General features: G+C 52.4%; 1 protein-coding gene and 5 non-coding genes across 8 annotated transcripts; 4 read left to right on the top strand and 2 right to left on the bottom strand.

The window, feature by feature from the left end:
- Positions 1–1,375: 1,375 nt before the first annotated feature.
- On the bottom strand, positions 1,376–1,446 carry Trnag-gcc. The gene has a single exon. It is a non-coding gene; the product is annotated as a tRNA-Gly (tRNA).
- A 1,278-nt stretch (positions 1,447–2,724) lies between these two features.
- Trnal-cag lies at positions 2,725–2,807 on the bottom strand. The gene has a single exon. It is a non-coding gene; the product is annotated as a tRNA-Leu (tRNA).
- A 359-nt stretch (positions 2,808–3,166) lies between these two features.
- LOC101608906 (low affinity immunoglobulin gamma Fc region receptor III-like) lies at positions 3,167–20,618 on the top strand. Of its 3 annotated transcripts, none has more exons than XM_045156791.1 (7): positions 3,167–3,189; positions 8,949–9,047; positions 11,255–11,380; positions 11,853–11,873; positions 13,323–13,577; positions 17,165–17,419; positions 19,951–20,618. In XM_045156791.1, exons 3-7 carry the CDS (start codon positions 11,296–11,298, stop codon positions 20,127–20,129), a joined length of 795 nt encoding a protein of 264 aa, XP_045012726.1. In that variant the 5' UTR covers positions 3,167–3,189; positions 8,949–9,047; positions 11,255–11,295; the 3' UTR covers positions 20,130–20,618. The 3 variants fall into 3 exon arrangements, with proteins under 3 accessions (XP_045012726.1, XP_045012720.1, XP_045012729.1); XM_045156785.1 differs by having other exon boundaries at positions 13,320–13,577; XM_045156794.1 differs by lacking the exon at positions 11,853–11,873.
- Trnad-guc lies at positions 3,438–3,509 on the top strand. Its single transcript has one exon. It is a non-coding gene; the product is annotated as a tRNA-Asp (tRNA).
- Positions 4,108–4,179, top strand: Trnag-ucc. The gene has a single exon. It is a non-coding gene; the product is annotated as a tRNA-Gly (tRNA).
- Trnae-cuc lies at positions 4,447–4,518 on the top strand. The gene has a single exon. It is a non-coding gene; the product is annotated as a tRNA-Glu (tRNA).
- Positions 20,619–22,201: the final 1,583 nt, after the last annotated feature.

Here is a 22,201-nt window from a genome sequence, read left to right as displayed (position 1 = left end):
GTTCCCGGACTTGTGCTGCTTTCCATTCCGGCCTCGCCACACAGGGTTGCAGCTCCGGGTCGCTGCGCCGAGGTCCCAGTCTTCCCTTGAGGTGCGCTGCTGCCCAAAGGCAACTGCAGAGCTCAGCCCGGCTGGCACCCAACCTTTCTCTCCCCGCGAGCACACCCTCCTGCCTCTCTTCCATGCTGGAGCTTTCACGAGGTGGGTTAGTGGGTGTCCCAGGCGCAAGCGTCCTGAGGGAGACCCCCACACCCAGCATGGGATAGACCCCTTACCCATCACCTCCCCTCCCAACCGTTCAACACTTCTCTGGCCCCACCACCCGCTGCCTCCGCCGCTTCCAGGACCTGTGGCTCCTGGTTCGCTTAGGGTATTGTTCGGGACATGCGTTATGCCTCAGGTATCCCCGGGCAGTCCAGGGCAAGAGGCAGGATGGCCAAATTGGGGGCAGAAGGAAGGATGCCGTCCTCCGCCCGACAGATGAGAGAAGGCTTCCTGGGAGTCTGGGCTCGGGTGCGGGTTTGTCCGAGGAGGTTGGGGGCCAAGGGCTAAGTTGAGGTTGGCAGGGAGGTCAGTGAAGAGGATGAGAGTGAGGTGTTTAGGGTGGGGGTGTGGACGTGTATCCGCTCACCCCGCCCCTGGGCGTAGGCTTGAGCTCCGCGGGAGGGTTTGCTTCGGGGAGGAAAGGCAGCGGTCAGTTGAACAGCGGTGTGAGCTCCTCTATGTTGGGCGACATGGTGAGCTGTCATCGTACCGCACGGAAGCTTGGTGGTGAGGGGAAGGAAGCAGACTCACCGCTGTGTGCGGTGGTGGTGCTGTTGGTACTGAAGGTGTGGGAAGAGAGGCAGGTCAAGCGCAGTTGGGCAAGCGGTGGCACATGGGCCACGAAAACCCCTTCCTCCACGGCTCTTCACATGTCCGTGTGGAACACGCAGGTGCCCGACATGCCCGGGGCAAAGGGCGATCCTTGACCCTATGTGTGCATGGGATGATGGGAAGGGAGCAGTTCGGTCCGTGTGTAGGATAGGATGGGGTCCCAGGAGAGGTGAGGTCCGCCTTGATTAGCAGCTGTGTGACGACGGGGGAAGAGGTGGGCCCGGAAGGGTGCTGCTCAGGAGGGCAGCTGGGGCACTGGCAGCGCACGAGAGAGACAGAGACATGGTCAAGGGAAGAAGGGAAGTAAGTAAGGAAGGAAGGTGTGAAGCCCTACAGTGTGGGTAGGAAGAAGAAAGGCCTCAAGGGAAGAAGGGAAGTAAGTAAGTAAGGAAGGTGTGAAGCCCTAGAGTGTGGGTAGGAAGAGGAAAGGCCTCGGTGGTCCGGGGCGCACGGGGGCAGCAGCGGGTCTTGCGGGCGGGCCCAAAAGGGCACCCGAGGTTGCATGGGCCGGGAATCGAACCCGGGCCTCCCGCGTGGCAGGCGAGAATTCTACCACTGAACCACCCATGCGCTGCAGACGGCTGCCACCTGACGCTCCCCACAGCCTTGCTCTGCAGGGACCCGGGATCACCCGAGGTGAGAAACTCCTACTTTTGGGCGACTGGAAGCGGAAGAAGAGGAGGTGAAGTTGGAGGAGAGGAGGAGGGGGAGAAGGAAGAGGAGCGGTGGTAGGAAGAAGATGATGACGACGACGACGGTGACAACCACCAGGAAGACTGCAGTGACAGGCAGCACACTTTCGTGCTTCCCGGCTCCCTTGCCCGCCTGCCTCCTTGGCTGCGTGCGTGCCTTCCTGTAGCCCTTTGGCACGGGGGAAGGTTTGGGAGGGGGAGCGGAGACAGGGCTACCCTGGTCCTCACCGTGTGTTTTGAGCGGAGCCCTGGCCCGAGAAAATGCCTGCCGGGCGTGGCCGCAGAAAGCGAGGAGCAGAAAATGATAAGGGTGAAACGGGACGGTTGCTCCATTGCCACGCAGGATGGGAGACCCTGGGCAGTGGGAGTCCTTTGAGGACGCCACTCCATCGAAGCTGAGTGGGGCAGAGGGAGGAGGTGGCTTTCCGCCGTGGCTGGCAGCGGCAGCCCCTTTGCGCTAGAGGCAGTGCAGCCAGAGCTTGGAGACTGTGGGAGGGCGACGGGCATGTGGGCCAGCTCGGGGGGGGGGGGGGGCCAAGGCCACCACCTGGAGCGCTCCCGCTGTCTCTGGGCAGCTGCCCTGTGTGGACTGCGGAGCGGAGGGCAGCGTGGCCGCAGGGCAGGCAGTGTGGGCAGGGAAAGGTCCCCATGTCGCCTCCAAGACCAGAAGCCCAGCCACATGGGCGATGGCCTGCTCCGCAGGAGGCCGGGACAATGGAAGTGGCCAAGGGGAAGAACGGCGGGAGAAGGAGTTAGGATGTGGGACGAACAGGGGTCTTGAGTGCGACTGGCTCTCCGAGTGCCAACGTGTGAGGCCGCCGAGGCCCTGGGAGGCCCGCTGTCAGGCTCCTCGGGCAATTCCGCCCCTATTAGAGGGGGCTGGGTGGTCGTAGCCTGGCCTCGCTGGGCTCCGTTGGCCGGGTGTCCGGGCTGAGCTGCAGGTCTTTGGCGGACCTCCCTGTGGAACTGGGAGGGACTGTGTGGAGCAGAGAGGCGGCGGCAGGTGCCTCCTGTTGGGGGTAGGGGGTAGGAGGTGGTCAATGCCTCTGTGGGGTGTCCTGCATTGAAGGCTCGGGCCGTGCAAAGAGCGCAAGGCAGGAAGAGAAGAGGAGTAGAAGTCACTGGACGTGCGATCTCTGGGGCTAAAAGATGGACTTGTCAGGAGTGGGATTTGAACCCACGCCTCCAGGGGAGACTGCGACCTGAACGCAGCGCCTTAGACCGCTCGGCCATCCTGACGACGGGCGGAGAGTCGAGTGTGCTTTGCAGGCTGGGAAGCGGCCAGGGCAGGTCGGCCTTGTGAGCCCGCCGGGCGCCCGTGGACGACTTTCTTCCTGGCCTGGCCCCGCGTCGCCTCTCGCGCTGGGGCTTACGGCCCGTCCAGCAGCCTCCCCACGTCTCCGCGTGCAACCGCCCGCGTCCCTCGGGCCCCACGGCCCCACAAGGGACCACGCCCGCCGCAGTGGGGCCGGGGCCGGGGCCGGGGCCAGGCCGGGTGGCGCCGGCTTCCAGTGGTGGGAGCCTGCCGGGCGGATGGCGGCCGGCGCGCTCCTCCCCAGAGCCCTGCTTGCGAGCCCGCGCCGCTTCCTGGCATGGCGAGGCGACCCAAGCGAAGCCGAAGGTCCCGTCCGAGGAGCCGGGAGGGACGGGCGGGTGGGGGCGACGGCGAGCGGGTGCGGGGCTAGGTACGGGGGGATGGTGGCGAGGGTCGCCTGTTGCCAGAGTTTGGGGGGCGCGGCTGGGGCCCCCGGGGCCAGGGGCCCGGGCAGGCGCCAGACGCCAGACGCTGGGCCGCCGTCAGGGGGCAGCTGTGGGAAGGCGAGCCGGGCGTCGGAGAGGGATGTGGTGTCGAGGAGGCTGGCGTCGCCGTCCTCGTTAGTATAGTGGTGAGTATCCCCGCCTGTCACGCGGGAGACCGGGGTTCGATTCCCCGACGGGGAGGCCAGCAGTCCTTTTTGGCCGGCTCTGCCGCGGGGTCCAGCCGCCAGCCTGGAGGGCAGCTGGGCAGCGCCACCTCCCAGCCCCAAGTCCTCGGGCTCCGCTGGGCGCGGGCGCCGCCAGCTGCCCCGGCCGCGCACCCGCTCTCCGTGGGGTGGCACCGGTCCTGGGGGCTCTGACGGACGCCTGAGGCTTAGGAGGCGCTAAGACCCAAGCGAAGCGAAGCGCCCCTTGTGCAGGGTCCGGGCGCGGGCGCGGGCGTTTGCGAGGGCTCCCCGAGACTGGACGGCCCCCCGGGCGTGAGGTGTGATGCAGGCGGATGGGCAAGCACACCGGGGCCGCGGGTGGCGGCCAGGCGGCTCCCTCGACCGTCCCTGTGGCACGCGGGCGACGATGGGGCCCCCTTCGAGGAGCGCAGCTGGTCTTAGCGGCTGGCTTGGGCTGGACGCGGCAGGGCTGGCGCTGGCGGGACACCGAGGGCCGCCTTGGGTGTCCCCTTGGCATCCAGGAGCTGAGGAGAGCTCCGACGAGCGCCCGTGCAAGGCGGAGGCGGGCCGGTGGCAGTCCCCGGCTGGCGTGTGGGTGGCAGCCGGGCGGTGCGGCGTTGGTGGTATAGTGGTGAGCATAGCTGCCTTCCAAGCAGTTGACCCGGGTTCGATTCCCGGCCAACGCAGCGATGCCCGTTTTGTTGGCCTTCGTCCCTGGCCCCAGGCTAGGCCCTGCCCTGGTGACAGCGCGGCGTGCCCGTGCCCATCGGTGCGAGCGTGGCCATCCTGCCCTAGGGTGGCAGGTGACGTTTTGACGGTGCCCAGAACTGCCAGAGTGCGCGGGCGATGAGTGGAGCGGGCGGCCTTTGCTAGTGAAACCCATGGGCCGTAGGCAGGTCCAGGGGCGCAGGAGCGGATTCCACGAGGTGCCAGCGGGGTGGAGCTGTGCATGCTCCCTGGTGGTCTAGTGGTTAGGATTCGGCGCTCTCACCGCCGCGGCCCGGGTTCGATTCCCGGTCAGGGAAGCCAGTCTTCTTCCTCTCTCTAGCATGCCAGCCAACCCCTCTGTCTTACCACCTCACCTCGAGCCCGCAGCCCGCGCGGCACTCTTCCCTCCCTCCTTTTTGGTGCGCAGGTTTCCTCCCGCCCATCCCCAACAGGCCACCCCCTCCCATCCCCGCGTCGGGGTCCATTTCCTTCTGCTACTGCCCACTCCCGTCCTTCGCGTTGCCACGTCACACTGGCCACCAGTTGAGCCTGGTTTTTTCTTCCCCCACTCCAGTGGCCTCCGGCCGCTGTACAGCGCACCCACACGTGCGTGCCCGCCTTGTTCGTGGGAGCATACGGGTAGCTCGGGCTCGGCTCCCTGACTTGCCCTCTCAGCTCAACCCGGCACCACCACCACCTCTCCTTGTCCGGAGTCAACCTTCAGGCCCCTTCACCTTCTCCCGGTGGGCGTCCAGTCACGCTTGCCCCCGCCTGGGCGCGGAGCGAAGGCGGAGCAGGAGGGTCTGTGTGATCCTTGGCTGTGCAGGGCTCCTCACCTTCGAACACCGCCCATAGGAAACAAGCGGTAGAGCTTTTGCCAAAGACACGTGGTTTTCGGTGCAGGGAAGAGGGCGGGAGGGCTCTAAAGCGCCTGGAGATCCCCTCAGGTTAGTGGCCCCTAGGTCCCTTGGGCGAGGCCAATCCCTGCAAGTGACCACTGCCTGCCATCGAGTCCCCAGGAACAGTTGCTGAGCCACAGCCTTGGCTGGGGAGAGAGCAGAGCCTCTGGGGCCGCTGGCTCCTCACCCCACCCCTTGGGGCAAGGCCAGGCGCCAGAGTGAAAATGCCCTTCCCAGCCCACCCCCGCCGCAGCCCCTCGTGCGCCCACCAACAAGAGCGCCGGGCAGCAGGGCAGCTGCAAGCCAGGGTCATAAGCCAGGGCGTGGTCATCAGCCGCTAGCCAGGTTCACCCCCGCAGGTTTGCGGGCCCTTTGAGGGATGAGGACAGAGCCTTGGCTGTCGTGGCTCCGCCAGTCTCAATGTCACGCCTTACCTATCCCCCCTCCCTCGCAACCAATCCCCCACCCCAACCCAGCGACACCCAGCGGGGCAAGAAAACCATACATAGGGAGCTCTGGTCTGACCAGAGGCTAGTGTTCCCGGACTTGTGCTGCTTTCCATTCCGGCCTCGCCACACAGGGTTGCAGCTCGGGGTCGCTGCACTGAGGTCCCTTTCTCCCTTGAGGTCAGCTGCTGCCCAAAGGCACCTGCCAAGATCAGTCCCAGGAGCCCCCAACTTTTCCTTCCTTTCAAAGATGTAGTTGGGTCAAACACAACCACGTCCCTCTTTCTGATCTTGGATCTTTGAGAGAATAGAACAGTCCAAGGCGGCAGAAAGTTGGTGGAAGGGATTAGGATATCAGATGCCCAGGGATTTGAATGCGTTTTTGGGGATATGGTTCATATGTGCTGGTAGGGGTGTCCGCAGTAGTGAGGTGATATTGGCTCTGTATATCTCCTTGGGTCTGTGAGTGTGGTTCTCAAGGCCCTTTTGCTCTTCTTCCTCTGTGCACTCTTGTCTTCCTTATTCCCACCTGTTCCCCAATCCCTATTTAAGTGGTTTGGTGGTTGTGTCCTGTGTTTCCTGCCTCCTTGGTTTGGTGTGGTCGTCATTGCTGGACTCGTGGCGGGATGGACTGTGGAAAGACGTGGAATAGAGGAAGGCTTTGGGCCCACCCAGCAGAGCAGAGAGGCATGGCCATGTGCATCCAGGTGGGAAGGGTGGAGGAGACGGGCACACTACTCCTCATGGATTGTCACCAGAGCCCAGGCCCACAAGAATGCCTTCTGGGTGTAGCCGCAGAAAGCAAAGCAGACATTCCAAGTGATTTGAGTCGGGCACAGGGTGAAGTGGCCCTTTTCTTTTTGTGATTCCTTCCTTGCCCATTTGGCTCCCTCATATGCATCTCTACCCAGCTCCCATAAGAAGGTGCTGGGTTGTTTGTGCTGCTGAGAGAAGGCAGATATCTCTATGGAACTGCGAGGTATTTCAGATAGACTGGGTGTCATATAAGAAAGGCCAAGGGCCCTTCCAGGCTTAGTAGATGGTACCAAAGCAAAGCCATGGGGATGTGGGTGGGATTTTGCGTTCCAGAAGACCTGAGTTTCGGGGCTCAGGTTGGGAGCCAGGCAGATGAGGACGCACACTGGGGGTATGGATGGTGTCCTAGCGGGTCCCTGGTCCTTCCCTGTGGGTCATGTTAGTGTTTAGTGGTGGCCCCCTTTGATGCATGCAGTTGGCCTCTGCAACTGGGTTGGGCAGGGCTGGCCCTGGCAAGGCTTCTGGTGAGTCACCAAGGTCTGACCTTGTCCCCACAGTTTCTAGGAGCTGCAGCCCTGTCCCGCAGCAGGCAGTGCAGGACCAACGCAGATTGGTTCTAGTGCCCCGTTGGTGTGTGGGCGCCATCCAAGGAGCACAGCGTTGGTAGTATAGTGGTGAGCATTGCTGCCTTCCAAGCGGTTTACTTGGGTTTGATTCATGGCCAATGCAACCGATTGCTGTAGGCCCAGTCCCAGGGCCAAAGGTGTGTGGGGGGGGAGGGGGGGTGTCAGCTTGGCCCACACTTGGGGGTGTGTGTGCACGCGCATGCCTGCTGTTGCTCTTGCAGAAGTCCTGCTGAAGGGCAGGTGTTGTTTTGACGGTGCCCAGAGCTGCCAGATTCCACTGGGTGATGCGTGGCTGCTGGTGGCCTTTACTTTTGCAAGTAAAACCCTTGGCTGTCCAGGCCTCTTCATGTTGGAATACCGCTGAAAGGAAACAAGCTCTAGAGCTTTTGTTTCTCTTCTTCCTAGCATGCCAACCTATCTGTCTTACCATCTCATGTCTCAGGGCACCTTGCAGCACTCCCTCATTTTGGTCCAAAGGATGGCTCGCTGGCGGCCCTCGCGGCTGCCATTCCCCAACAGCACCCCTCTTTCCCTTCTGCTGCTGGGGCCTCCTGTTCTTCCCGCAGCCACATCACACCTGGTCACTGTAAGCTCTTTTTCTACTCCGGTGGCAGCCCCTGTAAACAGCCACGTGTGCGCACGATTCCCAGATTTTTTTCCCCCGTGAGCAAAACCACTGATGAAGTAGGCAAAATGTGAACCTGGGACCACCTCCTGCTCTGTTCCCCAAGACCCCCTCCAGGCTTCTTCACCCTCTCTTTGTGGGCATCCAATCATGTTTCCCTGTGCTTGGACACGGAGCTATGGGGAGGAGAAGGGTTTCAGTCTCCAGGAGGGTTTTGGTCTCCAGCGCACAAGTTCGAGAGCTTTCGCCAAAGTCCACACGTACTTTTCAGTGACGGGAAGAAGGTGCAATGGGCCGCAAGCGCCTGCGTGGTGTGGGCACTGATCCCCCACGGTGTGCCCCAGGGCCAAGGTTCTCGCGCTTGGGCGCAGCTAAGCCTGATTACTGCCAGCCGGTAGCGCAAGGAGTTAGTTTCTGAGTTCTGGCTGGTGTCAGAAGTGTTGGTGGTATTGTGAGTGGAGCGCTGTCATTCCTTGAAATGCCTGCTCTGCCATTTGTCCTGGATTGGGCCTGTTAAGGGAAAGAAGTAATATGGAAACAGCTCCTGCGATTCCTTCAGTGCTGCCACATGGGAAAGAGCATCAAAGAGGTTCAATAACCTCCCTCTCTCTTTTTTAAGGCATACTTCCTGAACCTGATGTGAGGTTCTGGTAAACTCTTCTACTTTCTTCCTCCTCCTCCTCTTCCCCCTCCTCTTCCCCCTCCTCCTCCCCCTCCTCCTCCCCCTCCTCTTCCCCCTCCTCCTTTCCCTCCTCCTCCCCCTCCTCCTCCTCCCCCTCCTCTTCCCCCTCCTCTTCCCCCTCCTCTTCCCCCTCCTCCTTTCCCTCCTCCTTCCCCTCCTCCTCCTCCTCCTTTTCCTCCTCCTCCTCCTCCTCCTCCCCCTCCTTATTTCTCCATCAATTTGTATGGAGGTAGGGTCTTAATCTAAACCAGACTGACCTGGAATTCACTATGTAGTCTCAGGGTGGCCTTGAACTCACAGTGATCTTCCTACCTTTGCCTCCAGAGTGCTGGAATTAAAGGCATGTGCCACCATCCCTGGCTTTCTTGAGTTTCTGTCTTTCTTGTATTATAATGTAGAGATTTTTGCATCTTGAGTTAATTTGATGCTTGGGTTTTCTAATTATCTGCAGCAAATTCTTAGACTTGTAAATCCAACTTCATGTATATTCAGTGTAAGAGTTTCAGGTGCCAGGTGTAACTGTTATACTCCCAGAGTAGCAGCAGAAGTGGCCCTAGTATTGAATTTGCCTGCTATCCAACTATCATAGTAGGCTGTCTGTCAGGCACAGATAAGGGCCCTGGGCCACTAAGGGTTAAGGTTAAAGCGTACCTGAACTGCCAGGAATGGTTGCGGCAAGCCTAGACTCCAGGGCCGCTGCTCTCTCCCCACAGCCCGGAACACCTGGACATCTTGACAAGACTTAGGTTTCCCTTTCACCAGAGCCTGTGACTTCTTGCCACTTGCCCGGCACGTCCCTGTATGTTAATAAGGTATCAGCCAACAGCCTTCACACAGCCAATACCCCTACGACCCCTACCTTTCCTGCCACTACTCAGACCCTGTGACTCTTCCCCACTCACCCGTGAGGTCACTACATGCTAATTAGGCATCAGCAGGACCTTTGAACTAACCAATCTCCTTATGACCCATACCTCTTCCCGCTCTTTCACAAACGCTTATTAACCCATTCCCCTGGCAAATAAACAAGCTGTTCTCTGAAGCTGTCTCCCGGTGTTTCTTCCTGTTGCATTCATGGCCACTCAAGACCCTGCTCCACAGCTGCCTGGACACCCCTGGGAGACCAATGCACAGCAGCCCCAGGACAGCCAGGAACCATAGCTGGGTAGAGCAAATTACCAGAAAATTCTAAAATCCAACTGCGCAATATACACATCCAATCAAAACCAGCACAGAGTATTTATGCAAGAGTGGAGATTAAAGCAAACAGATAATCTAATAAAGCCAAAGTCCATAAGGGTGGGTGTTGTCCCACACCCTTAATCCTGTCAACTGGGAGGCTTAGATTTCTGGTCTGAAATGGGTTCTAGATCAGCCTGGGGGTGAGTTAGACCCTGCCCCAAAAATTGACAGAAGAAAGACAAAGGTCCTATAAATCAAGAAACGTCAAAGGCCAGAATAATCAACACCCAAACACAGCCTATTTGAGAATGGTAAAGCCGATCAAGGATATATCAAACAAATCTAACACATAACCTTCCCTGACATGGAGGGTGAATTAGCACTTCCAGTGCAGGCTTATGTGCCAGGCTTTGTGTAAGAAGGCCATGTTACCTTTGAGAATGGCTTCCAGTGTCACCAATGCTGAGTGCCCACCTTGATCCCTCTCTGTTGCACTGTGGACTTGGTTAGGCTGCTGGGGTTACTGGATCTGGTGTTCTGATGGGTTGTGCTGGGTGCTGTGCAGCCAGGGGGTGGATGAGTTCTCTGGTGGTTCTCAGCACTGGTGGTTGGAGGACGGGAGGCTGTGCAGGATGCCGATAGTTGTACTGGAGTTGCTCAGCTTGTCTCGGTTGTGATCTCCTTCAGCAGCTACTCAGCTAGTTCTGGCTGTCTTCTCCTTCAGGTTTCCTGACTTTGGGAGGAGGAGAAGGCTGATGTGAGTGGAAAATCCCCTCACCTAGTTTCTGCTCCTGCAGCTCTGTGCTGGCTGGGCAGGTGCATGGATTGGGGGCACTGGCACCTTGGCAGGATTCTGGCTGGTTTCCTGCTTGATAGAAGATCTGAGTCTCTCCTGCTTCTCTGCTGTGGTTAATAATTCCTTATGCATCTTAACTTTTCAGTAGAAGAGTGCATTTTTTCTGTTTTTCTGCTTATTGCCCTCCCTAGGCTTATCTGGTAGCTACTATGCCACCATTTTACTTGGAAGGCCCCTCTTTTTTTTTTTTTTAAAGTATTTATTTATTTATTAGTAGAGAAAGACAGACAGAGAGAATGAGCACACCAGGGCCTCCAGCTGCTGCAAAGAACTCCAGATGCATGCCCCACTTTGTGCATCTGGCTTTAAATGGGTACTGGGAAGTTGAACCTTGGTCGTTAGGCTTTGCAGGCAAGTGCCTTAGTTCCTCTCTCTCTCTCTCTCTCTCTCTGTGTGTGTGTGTGTGTTTATTTTTCTGCAGATGGCCCTATCTTGATTGCATATTTAGACAGGTCTCTTTATCACAGGGTCAAATGTCCTTTGGCACTTTCTGTACTGGACAACACAGGACTGTGGAAGCAGCACTAAACTGAGATCAAAACAAGATCTCTGGGGCTGGAGGGATGGCTTAGCAATTAAGGCATTTGCCTGCAAAGCCAAAGGACCCAGGTTCAATTCCCCAGGACCCACGTTAGCCAGATGCACAAGGAGGCACATGCATCTAGAGTTCCTTTGCAGTGGCTGGAGGCCCTGGTGTTCCCATTCTCTCTCTCCCTCTTTCTCTGTCAAGTAAATAAATAAATAACAACAAAGAGCTCTGTTCTCACATCTACTTCTTGGTGTTTCCCCAGTCAGTTTTCTTACCATTAAACAATAACTCAGGGTTTCCCCATGGGTACAACAAGGTGATACTTGTAGAAACATGTCTGTAAAGCAGACTCCACTTCTTGTTTGACTTGTCACTGTTTGGTTAGCAGAACTACAATCTAGTGACTGATGACAGCTGAAAGAGATGAAACAATTTCCTTCCTCTTTTCTTAGTTTACTTCCTAAACAACCCTTGACTCTGCCCCAGTTCTTGAATGACTTCGGAGACCCAAATGTTTCAGAATGTGCATCCTGGAAGCCAATGGCTGTTCCAACCACTGGCGATTTTGCTGTTGTTTGGTGAGTGAGGGTCATCCATTTAATAGGGTAATTTCAGCCTTTCCTAGTGTCCTGACTCCTAAAATCAGAGTAGAAAGGAACAGACCTGGATTAAAACTGGGGACAGATTAAAAAGAAAGAGACTTGGGCACGGTGTTGGAGAGGTACAGGGAAGAATCAAGGGCTCCCCCAATTACAGTCTAAAAAAAAAAAAAAAAAAGAGGAAAGGACCCAAAATTTTTACTGTCCCACAGCTTCCCAAGGTTACAATTCAGAATTACTTTTACAGAGTCTCTAGGAAGTCTGTCCTGCACCCAAACATTCCTGCTTACTTTGTAGGACATGAATAATAAACATTCTGTTGAGGAAAACTGGAAACAAGCTCTTGAGATAGTTCCTGGAGAAAAAAGACACCCAAACCAACTCTACTTACACACACAATTGACCTTGTTCTGGTGCCCCTCCACATTGACCATTCTCTTCTCCTTTACAGCCTCTGCAGGCAGGTCAACTGGTAAGTCTGTTCTTTGCTTGTTTTCTTGGGTTACTTCATCACAATGAAATGCTGCATTTACTTTGTAGAGAAATATCTGTTCTACCAAGAATCAGGTGTGGGGTCAGCATAGGTGATAGGGATATGATTCTTAGTAAGATTCTAACTATGTTTGTATTTTATTTTATTTTATTATTTTATTTTTGAGGTAGGGCCTTGATCTAGCCGAGGCTGACCTGGGATTCACTATTTCATCTCAGGCTGGCCTCAAACTCACAGTGATCCTCCTACCTCCCAAGTGCCATCACGCCCAGCATAGAGAGAGAGAAAGAGAGTGAGAGAAAGAGAGTGGGAGGGAGAGAGAGGGAACGAATGGAGGCACCATGGCCTCTAGCCACTGTAACAAACCCCAGATGCATATACCACTTTTGTGCATCTGGCTTAACTGCTGAACCATCACCCCAGCCCTAGATCTTTTTTTTTTTAACCTAGAGCCTTGAGTATGCTAGGTAGCTTCTCTACTGTTGAGCTACATCCTTAGCCTGACTTAATATTTTTATAATTTGAAACAGTCTTGATAAATTGCCCTAGCTGTTCTTGAGCTCACTATGTACCTAGACACAAGTCTCAGACTTGTGATCTTTCTGCTTTAATCTTCCCAGTGCTATGATTACAGGCAAGGACCTCCAGCTCAAACACAGATTTTTTTTGTTTTTCGAGGTAAGGTCTCACTCTCACTCAGGCTGACCTGGAATTCCCTATGTAGTCTCAGGATGGCCTTGAACTCATGGTGATCCTCCTACCTCTGCCTCCCAAGTGCTGGGATTAAAGGCGTGTGCCACCATGCCTGGATTTTTTTTTTAAACGGTTTGAGAGAGAGAGGCAGATAGAGAGAAAAATGGATGCTCCAGGGCCTCCAGCCACTGCATCTTGTGCATCTGGCTTATGTGCGTCCTGGGGAATCCAACCTAGCTCCTTTGGCCTTACCTGCTAAGTCATCTCTCTAGCCCTTTTTCTGTTTTTTATTTTTTGTTTTGAGGTAGGGTCTCACTAGTCCAGGCTGGTCCAGACTGGCCTGGAATTCATTATGTAGTCTCAGGCTGGCCTTGAACTCACAGTGATCCTCCTACCTCTGCCTCCTAAATGCTGGGATTAAAGGCATGTGCCACCATGCCTGGTGAGAGTTTTGTTTGTTTGTTTTTCAGGATAGGGTCTTGCTCTAGCCCAGACTGACCTGAAATTCACTATGTGGTCTCAGGATGGCCTCGAACTTATGCAATCCTTCTACCTCTGCCTCCCAAATGCTGATATTAAAGACGTGCACCACCACGCATGGCTCTCAAACAAGATCTTTAACTGGGTCTATGAAAGGACTCTCTGGCCCCTGGTCTCCCCTGGGAGTTCCTTTGGAATCCACAGTCTGATAAAGTTATTTATTGATATCCCTTTTTGCTCTCTGACCCTCAGCAGATCTTCCAAAAGCTTTGGTGAGACTTGAGCCCCCGTGGATCCAGGTGTTCCCGGATGACACTGTAACACTGGTGTGCCGGGGCCCCCACAACTCTGAGAACCATTCCACTCAGTGGTTCCACGATGGGACCCCCATCCTGACCCAGCTCCAGCCCAGCTACACGTTTAAGGCCAAGAACAATGACAGCGGGGCGTACCAGTGCCTGATGGACCAGACCAGCCTAAGTGACCCTGTACAACTGAGCGTGATTGCTGGTTGGTAGAGGCAGGCCCAGGGAAGGGCTGGGAGACCAGGAGCAGAGGAATCTGCTTACAGTGCAGAGGTTTGAGGAAAGGGGGTGGCCTGGTTTCTGGGAAGCATCACTGAGTTGCCTGAAGTATTTTTGTCCACTCATTTCCCTTTGCTTTTGCTTAATATGTATGGTGGGGGTGGGGGAAATCTTTCCGTTCAAGGGAAAGGTTATTTTTGCCTTAGTCCTTATTGAGTAAGAAATGTCCTGAAAGGCAGCTGAGAGGGGAAGGAAGCACATGAAAGCTTCTAATTCGTGAAATCGCTCTGCTGTGATGGCAGTATGGTTAAGCGTGGGAGCTAGAGACACACCTGCAAAGGCTGACCCCACGCCCCTCCCCAGGGAGGACTCAAATTCCTGAAGATGAGGTCTGAGAATACGAGCCTGGCTTTGTCGGGGGCTTTGCTGTATCTGTGTGTGGTGTGAGCATATTGGCAGAGCACCTATTTGCGGGTAAACGTGCATGCGTGTGTCGCACGCGCACACTCAGAGGCAGGCCAGAGGTTGGTGTTGGATATCTTCCTTGATGACTCTCCACTTTACTGACTGAAACAAGGCCTCTCACAATTTGACACTTGGCCCATAAATAAATGGTTGAACCTGGGGCCTCATGCATGCTAGGTAAGCACTCTGACTATAGCCTCAGCTCATGAATCTGCTTCTAGTTGACTTCAGCTCTACCTAAGCCCCAAGGATGGTACAGGTATGTGCCCAGGTTTGTTTTTTTTTTTTTTTTTAATTTGTTTATTTGCAAGCAGAGAGACAGAGACAAATAAGGAAAGGGTATGCCAGGTGCTTTGGCTTTGCAGGCAAGCCCCTTAACTGCTAAGCCATCTCTCCAGCCCTACACCCAGAGTTTTTTGATTCTCCTGTTTAACACTAAGGTGGCTTTTCAAATGGCTTCTATGTTAGAGAGTCCTGGAGGTGTGGTCACTTTCTTGTGACAGTGCTGTAATGAAATGTCAATAAACATTGACTTAATTTCAAAAATCTGTTTCATGTTAGCATGACTACTCAACTCCTCCCTTTACATCTTACCTGTCTAGAAACAGCTAAGGATATTCTGGCTTTTTCCTATGAAAATATAGACTTAGAAATTAAAAATATATTTCTTTAGATTTCTGTGTAATGTTCTCCCTTTAAAAAAAAAATTTGTAGCCAGATGTGGTGGCACACGCCTTTAATCCCAGAACTAGGGAGGCAGAGGTAGGAGGATCACTGTGAGTTCAAGGCCACCCTAAGACTACATAGTGAATTTCAGGTCAGCCTGGGCTAGAGTGAGACCCTACCTTGAAAAACCAAAATACACACACACACACACACACACACACGAAGGTTAGAGGATAACCAGCCCTTCAAAGCTGTTTTAGGGTCATTTTGTTCAGAACCGCGAATGAACACTGAATTAAAAAAGGGATATATACCTATAATCCCAATCTTCCCATATTGTTTGAGACAGTTTCTCTTGTTTGCCACTGAGAAGGCCAGACTAGCTGGTCTGGGAGCTTCATGATTCTCCTGACCCTACCTCCCATTGCTATGGAATTATCAATGGGTGTGCCACATTGTGCCCAGCACAGGTACCAGGGATCCAAACTCCAGTCAGCAGACTTACAATTAACCACTGAGCCATCTCCCCAGCCCCATCATGCTGTTTCAGTAATGGTATCTAGCCTTTCACAAACTTTTTCCTCAAAATGAGTTTTCATCTAAATAATATGTAACAAATTGGAGAGGTGGTTTAGTGGTTAAGGCTCAAAAGCCAGATGCATAAGGTAGTACATGCATCTGGAGTTCATTTGCAGTGGCTAGAGACCCTGGTATACCCATTCTCTCTCTATCTGACTCTCTCTCTCTTTCTCACAAATAAATAAAATAAAAAATTATAAAAAGATATAACAAATTGAGATATTTAATCCTGTAATAGATAAATTTGCTTGTATTCTCTAGAAAGCTTGTAATAACATTCTTTGCAGACTTGTTCTCCAATTGATTACTGTGCCAGCAAGAAAGGATGCAGGTAGTTGGGAGTGAGGGTTTTTGTCAACAAAGAGGAGAAAGTGATTTCTGAAGTTTTTGTTTGTTTGTTTTTGAGGCAGGGTCTCACTGTAGCCCAGGCTGACCTGGAACTACTCACAGTGATCCTCCTACCTCTGCATGCTGAGTGCTGGGATTAAAAGCATGCACCACCTTACCTAGCGATTTTGCAGTTTAAAAGTGTGTGTGTGTGTGTGTGTGTGTTTCCTCAGGCACCATCAATCTTTTTGGAGACAGGGTTTCTCGTAGGCCTGGAGCTTGCCAATTAGGCTAAACTGGTAGACCGTAGGGATCAGTCTAGCTCTGCTTCTTTAACACTAGAATGATTAATTAGTGCTATCATGCCTGACTCTTTTTCTATTTTCATTTTCATGTTTTATTTATTTATTCATTTTGCTTGGTTCTTTTTATGTTGGTTCTGGGGATTGAACTATAGTCAGAATGCATATAGTGAGCCTTTTACTAACTGAGCTATCTACCCACCCCTTCAAAGCTGTTTTAGGGTCATTTTGTTCAGAACCACGAGGGAACACTGAATTCAAAAGGGGAAATACACCTATAAGCCCAATATTCAGGGTGCTGAGAGAGAAGGATTTCTGAGGGTTTGAGGCCAGTCTGAGCTACAGAGTTTCCCTGTAAGAGAATGCTCATGTCATCCATGAAGCATCTTCAATTTCCTCTGCCTGATATATTTATTTTTTCTTTGAGGTAGGGTCTCACTCTAGCCTAGGCTTACCTGGAATTCACTATGGAGTCTCAGGGTAGCCTTGAACTCACAGTGATCCTTCTACCTCAGACTTCTGAGCGCTGGGATTAAAGTGGTGTGCTACCACACCTGGCTCTGCCTGCTATTCTTTCAAGTTCTGTAAGCAATGTTACCCTGCACATGAGCTGCTGCAAAGGCCTTGGGATTTTACTCTTTGGATTTTTTTTTTTTTTTTTTTTTTTTTTTTTTGTGGAGGTAGGGGCTCAGTCTAGCACAGACTGACCTGCAATTTACTCTGTAGTCCCAGGCTGACCTCAAACTCACAGCAATACTCCTGTCTCTATCTTCCGAGGGCTGGGATCAAAGGTGTGCACCACCAAACCTGGCTTTATTTTTCCCATATGTTATGTGAATTTCTCCTGGGGAGACTCACAAACATCTGTCCACCCCAGATAGGGTGCCAATGACAGACCAAATTAATGATTTCACCCAAATCTAGCTTGGTGAACCAATGAGTTTAATAAGGGTTATTTACAGGAGTATGAGCAATTTATGGGCAGTTGAGTTGATACACCACTGAGGAAAATGTCTATCTCCCAGCAACCATTAACTGCTTATGTATCCTTAAGGAGGAGGAGAGGGAATCAGGGGGCCTCATGAGCCCTTCCACCCTCCCTGAGGACATGTAATTTTGTGTGGACCTCCCTTGAGTAATCATAACTGTCACGGCTGCAAGGAATCAACAGGGCAACTGACATGTTATGCCCGTAGGACAGCATCCTGCAACACCGTGTCTTTCTATCTTTCAGACTGGCTGCTGCTCCAGACCTCTCAACTAGTATTCCAGGAAGGGGACACCATCGTGTTGAGATGCCATGGCTGGAGGAACACCCCTCTGAACAGGGTCATATTCTACCAGAATGGCACATCCAAGAGTTTTTCCCACTTCAATGAAACCTTCTGCATACCACAAGCAAACCACAGTCACAGTGGTGATTACTACTGCAAGGGATATTTAGGAAGGATACTCCACTTTTCAAAGACTGTGACCATCATTGTTCAAGGTAGGAGCCAGGGCTATTCAAGGGGCTTGGAAAGCTGAGTAGAAAGGAAAAGACTAGCCAGGCCTGGCAACACATGTCTTTAATCCAGCACTTGGGAGGCAGAGGATCACTGTGAGTTTGAGGCCACCCTGAGACTACTTAGTGAATTCCAGGTCAGCCTGGGCTAGAGCAGGACCCTACTTTGAAAAACCAAAAAGAAAAAAAGGGGAGGCGTGGGGACACTGATCCTTTTTGGAGATCATTATTTACATTCTTCTGAGTGGCCTTCTTGATGTTAATGGGACACTGAAGTTCTAGTTGACCTGACATCTGTGTGGATATGCAGCTCTGTCCCAGTTTGTTCATTAGAGATTGTGGAAATGGGTGTTGTTCACTCAGAATTTTAATGGAAGCCATCTTTGTCCCTCTACAAATCACAAATCATAACCACCTTCTCTCTCTCTCTCTTTCTCTCTTTTGTTTTGTTGAAGTAGGGTCTCACTCTAGTCCAGGCTGACCTGGAATTTACTGTGTTATCTCAGGCTGGCTTTGAACTCACAGCAATCCTCCTACCTCTGCCTCCCCAAATGTTGGGGTTAAAGGTGTGTGCCACCACACCCAGATTTTTTCTTTCTTTTTTAAAAAAAATTTGGGTTGGAGAGGTGGCTTAGTGGTTAAGCACTTGCCTGCAAAGCCAGAGGACTTCAGTACAATTCCCCAGGACTCCCATAAGCCAGATGCACAAGGTGGTGCATGCATCTGGAGTTAATTTGCAGTGGCTGGAGGCCCTGATGTGCTCACTCTCCTTCTCTCTGTATCTATCTGCCTTTCTGTATCAGATAAATAAATAAATTAAATTAAATTAAAAAACAATTTATTTTATTTCAGTCTGGAGCGATGACTTAGTGGTTAAGGCACATGCCTATGAAGCCTAAGAACCCAGCTTCAATTCTCCAGGTCCCACGTAAGCCAGATGCACATGGTGGCACATGAATCTGGAGTTCATTTGTAGTGGCTAGGGCCCCTGGCATGCCCATTCTCACTCTCTCTCCCTCTGTCTTTCTCTCTGTGTGTCTCTAATAAATAAATTAATAAAAATAAAATCTTTTAAAAAATTTATTTATTAGAGGAGAGAGAGAGAATGGGCATGCTAGAGTCTATATTCACTCTAAAGGAACTCCAGATGCACAGGGCACTGAAATATTTTATTTTTATTTATTTGAGAGAGAGAGAAAAATGTATATACCAGGGCCACCATCTGCTGCAAATGAACTCCAGACACATGTGCTACCTTGTCTACCTGGCTAATGTGGGTCCCAGGGAATTGAACCTGGGTCCTTTGGTTTTGTAGACAAGTGCCTTAATCATTAAGCCATCTCAGGGTAGTGCACAGCATGCTGTGTCTTCTCTCCATCTCCTCTTATATGCATAGTGCACACTGAACACTTCCAAGAGGACCTGTTGTAAATCCAACTTGATGAATGTCTCTAACTCCAGCATTTGAGGAGTGGAGGCAGGGGGATTGTGAGTTGGGGGCCAAACTGGGATACCTGGCAAGATCCTGTTACAAGTGTGTGGTACCAGGAGTGTTGGAAGGAAAATTTTAAAACTGTCTTGAAGCCAGGTGTGGTGGCACATGCCTGGGATTCCCTGGGACCCACATTAGCCAGCACTCAGGAGGTAGAGGCAGGAGGATTGCCATGAGTTTTAGGCCACCGTGAGACTACATAGTGAATTCTAGGTCAGTCTGAACTAGAGTAAGACCCTACCTTGAAAACAAACAAAAAAGCAAAAAAAAAAAAACAAAACAACAACAACAAAAAAACCCAACCACCCTGTCTTGGATCGGGTATGGTGGTACATGCCTTTAATCCTAGTACTGGAGAGGCAAAGGTAGGAGGATCACTGTGAGTTTAAGGCCACCCTGAGACTACAGAGTGAGACCCTACCTTAAAAAAAACAAGGGCTAAGCCGGGCGTGGTGGCGCATGTCTTTAATCCCAGCACTTGGGAGGCAGAGGTAGGAGGATCGCTGTGAGTTCGAGGCCACCCTGAGACTACATAGTGAATTCCAGGTCAGCCTGGGCTAGAGTGAGACCCTACCTCGAAAAACAAAACAAAACAAACAAACAAAAAAAAAACACAACAAGGAATGGACAACATAGTGAATTGCAGGTCAGTCTGAGTTAGAGTGAAACCCTACCTTGGAAAACCAAAATAAACAAAACAAAACAAAACAAAACAAAAAACTGTGTTGCATATGCTGTACTGCCAAATCTAGATGACAACAAAATCTCTGTCTTCTATAACTTCAGACAGATGTCCCCATGGTTACCCTTTGAGAAATGCTGATTCAGTGCTTTTTTAGGGAAGGGAGAGAAGAAAATGTCCTCTGAAGATGTTCTGGCCTACTTATCTGCTCCTGACTTTGTCTTAGATACATGACACTGGTGAATTTGCAAAAGCTCTCCACCAGGGACATCACAGTGCCTTCAGAATTTCCACTTTAATGACTATCGATTCCGCTCTCCATTTCTCTGCTTTTCCCACTAGGTCCAGTCATTCCATCTACCAGTCGGCTTTGGTACCAAGTTGCTTTCTGCCTGGTGATGGGGATCCTGTTTGCAGTGGACACAGGCCTGTATTTCTCTGTGCACAGAAAGATTCAAACTCAATGGGGGACTGGAGGAATCAGCAAATCAGATGGCTCCAGGGCCCACATACAATGGTAAAACCACAATGACAGTGGTCTCTGTTTCTACCATATTTCTTCCATGACCTTCCCTTGAAAGCAACCTGGACAGAGGAGATAAACCAACCTTCGCAGAGCAGCCAGGGCCCAGGTGAAACTGCAGAAGAATTAGTATGATGAGCAAGAGTTCTGCTCCCATGGTGATCCTGACAACCTGCACCAGGTTGAAAGCTACAGATGCTGTGGACACTGAGCACATACCCAAGCAGAAACCCGGAAGCTCCTGAGAGCTCAACACTGAAGCTGACTTAAAACACACCCACCACGGCTCAGGGAATTTTGCAAAAGAGGGAGTGGAAAGATTATAAGAGCCACAGGATGGGAGGGACTCTCCAGATCCAGAGGCATCGCCCACCCCCCTCAGTGACTGACTGCTGTTTCCATAGCTCATAAGCCACAATCTCATGGGGAATGCCAGCATCCCACTGAGGAGAAGTGGGATGAGGACAGGTGTGAGGGAAATGATGGTACCAACACATAATGTGTCCATACAAAGTATACTCTTAATAAAAAGAAAGAAAGAAACTCGGAAGCCAGGTCTGGTGGTGCACCCCTGTGACATCAGCTGCTCAGGAGGCTGAGGCAGCATGAAAACCAGTTCAAGCCCTGCCTGGGCTACATAGTAAGTTCAAGTCTAGCCTGGATAACTTAGTGAAATTTTGTCTCCAGAAAAAGAGAGCTGGGGATATAACTCATCCCCCTTGAGCCTCAGTGTTGGGAGGTGAGGTGCGGCAGTGTTGGGAGGTGAGGTGCGGCAGTGTTGGGAGGTGAGGTGTGGCAGTGTTGGGAGGTGAGGCGCAGTGGGAGGTGCGGCAGTGTTAGGAGGTGAGGTGTGGCAGTGTTGGGAGATGAGGTGCAGTGGGAGGTGCGGCAGTGTTGGGAGGTGAGGTGCAGCAGTGTTGGGAGATGAGGTGCAGTGGGAGGTGCGGCAGTGTTGGGAGGTGAGGTGCGGCAGTGTTGGGAGGTGAGGTGTGGCAGTGTTGGGAGATGAGGTGCAGTGGGAGGTGCGGCAGTGTTGGGAGGTGAGGTGTGGCAGTGTTGGGAGATGAGGTGCAGTGGGAGGTGCGGCAGTGTTGGGAGGTGAGGTGCGCAGTGTTGGGAGATGAGATGCAGTGGGAGGTGCGGCAGTGTTGGGAGGTGAGGTGCGGCAGTGTTGGGAGATGAGGTGCAGTGGGAGGTGCGGCAGTGTTGGGAGGTGAGGTGCAGCAGTGTTGGGAGATGAGGTGCAGTGGGAGGTGCGGCAGTGTTGGGAGGTGAGGTGCGCAGTGTTGGGAGATGAGGTGCAGTGGGAGGTGCGGCAGTGTTGGGAGGTGAGGTGTGGCAGTGTTGGGAGATGAGGTGCAGTGGGAGATGCGGCAGTGTTGGGAGGTGAGGTGCGGCAGTGTTGGGAGGTGAGGCGCAGCAGGAGGTGCCTCTTATTGTATAGGTCTTGTGTAGGTAGTGTCAGCCACTGTGAGGTCCAACCACTTATCCTATTTTTATTTTTCTTTTTGATTTTTCGAGGTAAGGTCTCACTCTAGCCCAGGGTGACCTGGAATTCACTCTGTAGTTTTCAGGTTTGAGAATTGAACTCACAGTGATCCTCTTTCTTTCACCTCCTGAGTGCTAACATTAAAGCATGCGCCACCACACCCAGCCATCCACCTAGTTGGTTTTTTTTTTTTTTTTCCCTGAGGTAGGGTCTCACTCTAGTTTAGGCTGACCTGGAATTCACTATGTAGTCTCAGGGTGGCCTTGAACTCACGGCCATCCTCCTACCTCTGCTTCCTGAGTGCTGGGATTAAAGGCATGTGCCCCCACACCCGGCCCATCTAGTTTTGAGATAAGGTTTCTCATGGGCCTGGAGCTCATCAAGTAGGCTAAGCTGGCCAGTGAGCCCCAGCACTGGGATTGCAAGTATGAGCCACCATTACCAATTAAGCTACCTTTCAAGCTCTCATTGAATCATTTCTTTGATCTTTGAAATCATAGATCTTTAGGCCTGAAAAATCTTTACATCAATGTAGTTCAAATCTCCTCGTTTTAGAACAGAAGAAGCAGTGGCTCAGATAG

The sequence above is a fragment of the Jaculus jaculus genome, chromosome 1, assembly GCF_020740685.1.
Source record: "Jaculus jaculus isolate mJacJac1 chromosome 1, mJacJac1.mat.Y.cur, whole genome shotgun sequence".
Taxonomy (NCBI): Eukaryota; Metazoa; Chordata; class Mammalia; order Rodentia; family Dipodidae; genus Jaculus; species Jaculus jaculus.
This window is presented reverse-complemented; position numbering and strand designations above follow the sequence as displayed.

Bases quoted from the DNA above. Each gene is read 5' to 3' on its own strand.
- LOC101608906 (XM_045156785.1), top strand. From the start codon at position 11,296: ATGACTTCGGAGACCCAAATGTTTCAGAATGTGCATCCTGGAAGCCAA. The intron at 11,381-11,852 runs GTGAGTGAGGGT...TCTCCTTTACAG, and splicing joins GGCGATTTTGCTGTTGTTTG to CCTCTGCAGGCAGGTCAACT. The intron at 13,578-17,164 runs GTTGGTAGAGGC...TCTATCTTTCAG, and splicing joins ACAACTGAGCGTGATTGCTG to ACTGGCTGCTGCTCCAGACC.